At 36.6% G+C, this 5,000-nt stretch overlaps 1 protein-coding gene across 5 annotated transcripts in view; it reads right to left on the minus strand.

The window, feature by feature from the left end:
- ebf3a (EBF transcription factor 3a) overlaps positions 1 to 5,000 on the minus strand; it is a 142,926-nt gene that overhangs the window by 25,622 nt on the left and 112,304 nt on the right. For all 5 annotated transcript variants that reach the window (XM_048550812.2, XM_048550813.2, XM_048550811.2 and 2 more), the window contains exons 9-10: positions 4,933 to 5,000; positions 4,316 to 4,442 (exon numbers count right to left, since the gene is read on the minus strand). The exon at positions 4,933 to 5,000 is cut by the window's right edge and continues 63 nt beyond it. In XM_048550812.2, coding sequence (XP_048406769.1) covers positions 4,316 to 4,442; positions 4,933 to 5,000 — 195 coding nt within the window. The remainder of the gene's footprint in view (positions 1 to 4,315; positions 4,443 to 4,932) is intronic.

Genomic DNA, 5,000 nt, shown 5'->3' on the forward strand with positions numbered 1-5,000 from the left:
AAAGTGTCTTTGGTTAAAGGGACAGATGTAAGGCTTCTGACATTTAGATAAGTTTATGGCTTTTTTGCAGTCAGGCACTTGAAGAGCACATAATAGTTTGTAATAATTTCTTAAGATAGGCTGTACAATGAAAATTCTCATCTGTTACAAATTAATATCCTCATGCAAAATTCACTTCTTTTTTCTACAGCATTTTAAGTTTTTTTTGCATATATTATCAGCTTCCAATCCCCTCCCCATGACTGTGGAAAAGGAAACATTCCAGACATTTACTTCCTCCCCTGTTATCAAATTTGAGTCAACTAATCTTATAAAGCATCTTATCACATTAATTAGTTTACTTCTACATTAGGTAGAAGTCTTCATTAATGGCAATGAGTTTAAAAAAAAGACAAAATGCATATTCTGTTAAAACTTCTTAATGGCTTTTCTGAGGTTTGGCATATCATGTAAATGCTATTTGCGACACCCCATGAGGTTTTTTTCAGTCTATAATAAGCTTGTTCCATATTTCATTCCAGATATATTAATAGAAACATGATTAAACTCTGTTATTAGAATTGTATTTATAATCAGAATAATAAGAAAACGATCATCTTAAATTTTCCATCTCTGCAAAAGTTGGCAAAAACAAATCATCCACCTCAAATGTAAAAAATCAGCATTTATTGAGTGAAGCCAGAATGACCCTTTTGTCCTTTTTGATGATGAATTGCTGTCTTCTCACTGCTACATTTTGTCAGTTTTGGTGCAGCAGAGTCGATACCTTCACCTTGACGAGGAAACTTTGTGATTTATCAGTTCCTCTGCCGCCCAATACTACCACAGCGTGGTTGAGCACGACCAATCGTGACACAGAGAACAAGGTTTGGTCACAGTTGCCTGGGAAAAAAATAAAGCACCCTGTGATGATAGACAAATGTGTCTTGTTAGCAGCAGCCAAAAAGCGCTTGACTTGTACTAATAACAAAAAGGCCATGTTGGTCACCATGGGTCTAAAGACGAAGCACCCTGTCACTGCCCGGGTTTGGAAATTAGCAAATAATGTTCCTTTTCCTTGATAAATGGGTGACAGTTCCCTCTCACCAATCATTTTTAAACATTTTGATGCATGTCTACCATCTCACCAGAGGAAGGGAAAAGTTTACCAGGACTCAATTTTCAGATGATGAATGAAGCAGGTCTAAACGTATGAGTTCTGTGTGAAGGATAGTTCATTTAATACAATTCTAATAAATGTGCGTCACTGATTAGAACAAATAGTCTACTTGGGTAACAGTATAGCAGCGTGTCTTTTTTTAATGTGTTCCATTTAAACAAAAGCAACAGAGTAATAAAAAGCTGTAGTTCATCCTCAAAAACCTTCTGTCCTCAAATGTCATCATTAACAATTACCCTTTTGGGGGTGTTTTGTCTTCCCATCTTACCTGTCAATAGGGATATTTTTAGAAAAAAAAAACAACCACGATATGTTTCCAAAAAATCCAATAAACAGGTTTTAAAGTATCAGCTGTGAGAGCCTTTTAAAATTGCCTGATCAGCTTTAAGGGACTTATTAGAGAGAAATTTATTGACAGGAGGACCAGCATATCTGTCCTTCTTTGATTTTTTTTGCAGGACTTGCTGACAGCTGGTACCCACAACAGGCCTGATCAATGGATAACCAATACAGGTATCAGACATGGAAGAAACTGTTCTACAGTGACAAAAGATGTGACAGGACAAGGAAGGTGAAGGAAACAATGCTCGGGCATGAATGTTCCCTTTGAGAGTAAAGCAGTACATAGCAATCAGAACATAAAATGTAACTCTTTACGAAATACTACTTTATTTATCTTAAAAACACCCACTGTGTAAATTCACTAATGAGCCCATTATCTGATTGCATTCACTGTTAAAAGAAAATAAATACTATAGCAATGTACTTACTGCTGAAACTATAATAAGATGTTATTAATACATGTCCCTTATACAGCACAAAGACTGCATTGTGACAACACTATAAAGCATTTTTCAGCCATGGTTACTATATTTACTCATCTTAATGATTTGCTTTGAGTTTTCATAAAATGCAAAAATGTACGTTTTACATTGAATCTGTTGGTGAGAGCTGCCTTTATATGTTAATAGTACACCACTGCCAGTAACTGGATGACATTTGAATAAACACAAAGGTCCTTAAAAAAACCACTTCAGATATATTGCCCAGAAAATGCACTCTCAGTATGGGACTTTTAGAGCTTCAGGCTGATGGGAGCTTGCCAAAAAATGGAGGGTAAACTGTACAAGTAGTACTGGACAATTTAGCGTCCAGAAGTGGGATGTTGGTAATATGCCAAGTACTGCTCAAATAGAATTCAATCCAATTCTTTGCACAAATGCTCTATCAGAGAAAGCATAAATTGTGAACGATCACTGGAGAGTAATGATTTCATAAACCTGAAATTGAATGTAAGCCTTTGTGCTGAAATGATCATTTATATCTGAGACCAGCAAATGTATTACAAGACCTGGAACTAGTTCAATGTATTCAGCATTCAAGCTTTTCTGTATCCGTTCAGAACGTGTTTACGATTGGCTGCCAGTATCTGTGTTTAGTTACTGGCTTCAGTCTGCTGCAAACGACACATTGACTCCTAGTAATTTGCGATAATTTCTATAATTGAGCAAAAGAAGTTTCTGAAATGAGGGTGGGTCAACAAAACTTGTGGGTAGAAGAGGTCAGCGCTAACTTCTAACAGAACTTTATTCATGGCATGCTGTGGATGTATGCTTCAAGCAAAACAAACATTAATTTGCTCAAGTTCCTTTTGTTAAAAGACAGCATTTAAGTGAAATGCTTGCTTTCCTTTCAAAACAGAACATTTTACCACTAGAAAGGATCGCTTCTCAACATGAAACATAATTTTACAAGATGGATTTAACTGCAATCTTGTTTCAATTACTGCTGAAACAATTATAATTTGTAGTAATAAATTAATTGTGACCAATGCTCAAATTTATTTTTAATTGAAAAAATCATGGCAACTTTTTTTTGAGGTTGCAGTGCGTATGCGACCATTTTCCAATATAGTCTTGTGTGACTTAGGGTGCAAATATTACTTTGTGCAAAAGTTTGATCATGCACTATGGTATCAGATTACTTCAGAGCTTCTGATTTATTCCCAAGAGATTGCAATGTTCATGTTGACAAAAAAAGCTGGAATCAATCAAAAACAGCATGGCACAAACTGGATGAAAAGAGGTGTCCAATAGTTAAGTAATTATTTGTGAATAAATACTCAGCCACTAATCAGATATCCAAATTAAAAATTCACCTCATTATTAGTTTGACCAATTTACTGTTGAATATGGTAAAAATATAGTTAATTTAATTTTAAACATAAGGCAATTTATATTATATTTTACAGTCTATATGCTAATTTACTATTAAATGGCAATTACACAAAGTGTGATTGTTAATTCTGGCTCTAAGTGCTCGTTGCTTGAAATTGTTAGTTCTCTCTCATTTTTGACCTTCTTACAAGAGGGGTGAGGTGTACAGGGAATAAGAAGGACTTGTGCAGAAGAACCGGACATGTCATTTGTGACTCATTCTTTTAATTCACCGTGCTAATCAACTGAACTGCTACTGTCTCCCATGGTAATTGTATCTTTATAATGACTGCAAGGGGCAAAGAGAAAAAAAACTGCATAGATATACTGGGATATGTTTGTTCTGTCCCTGATGAGAATCAGCACAATCCTCTTAGTATGTGTGACTAATGGTGTCCTCCACAAGCTATTCCCTGAGATTTGGCACTTTAATAGGGTTGTAGATAAGCTTTTAATGTCTTTAAGTTATACTTTCCACAAGCTGTATGCCCTACACTATATTCTTGCTTCATTATCCCGCAGCCTCATTGCCCTGTGTCCCTCCTCATGCTGAGAAGGTTAAATGCTGGAGTGGCTAGTCAGACTGCAAGCTTGGTGGGACTCTGATAGAAAACAGCTGCCCTGGAGAATCAGTCCCTCCTCTCTTTGGGTTCACATCATTTTCATATTGTGAAATACAGTGAGTCTTAGCTCAGCTTTCAATGGTGAAAGCAATTTTCAATGATTATCTCATTGTCCCCACCAATTTAGGAGCACTCCAAAATCAGACCAAAGCTTCCAGGTCAGACAGGCTACGACCTTGCCTCCCCTTACTCCCTGCTGGCATATAAGTTCCTATTTCCTTCCCTTGACATTTTGAATTTCACATTGTTGCTGATCATTAGACATTTTTAGGATGTCCAGCCTTCCTTCCACCCCCTCCCACACAACTGCAACTTACCAGTGTAGACAAATCGTCCAGGAGCACCTTTGCAGAACTGTTTTGACTTGTAAGACAGAGTGACTTCTACGACTCCAGGAATGTGCCGAGGTGGTGTTTGAACTCTGATGGCGTGGGGAGTTATCAACTGGAAGAATCATACAGTAAACAGACTTAAGGCTAAGATGACAAAGATAGAAATGATGCTTGCCAGTTGAGCATAATTATGAAAATTAATCCAAATTAGGCACACATCTGAAAATTTGCTCTCCTCTCTCACATGCAGTTCAGAGATCTGTAGCTTGACAATATCGCTTGTAAATGATCCTTGGTTTTAGCTTGCAGGAAAAGCCACGAGGCATCATTCACATGAAAATTGCCTCCATATGTCTCCCTAAGTTCTCTTCTAGTAATTTTCTAGAGCTAATTATTCAATTGTATTGAATGGTCATGTACAAAAGATTATCCACTAGGTGGCATAAGTTGACATCAGCCGAATTTAACACAATTTGTCCAATAAATTATCCAATGTAAATATACATCTTTGAGACTCATTGAGAAAGTCTTAAAAGCTAAAAGCCTTACTTGGATAAGTCACAACATGCCACATATTTTACCATCCAACTCAGGGAGCTTACCTCACTCCAAACCAGCATAGTGCCGAATACAACTTGTAAACCGTCAAAAAAGTTGTCTCCTATTATAA

Source organism: Stegostoma tigrinum, chromosome 20 (assembly GCF_030684315.1).
Source record: "Stegostoma tigrinum isolate sSteTig4 chromosome 20, sSteTig4.hap1, whole genome shotgun sequence".
NCBI lineage: Eukaryota > Metazoa > Chordata > Chondrichthyes > Orectolobiformes > Stegostomatidae > Stegostoma > Stegostoma tigrinum.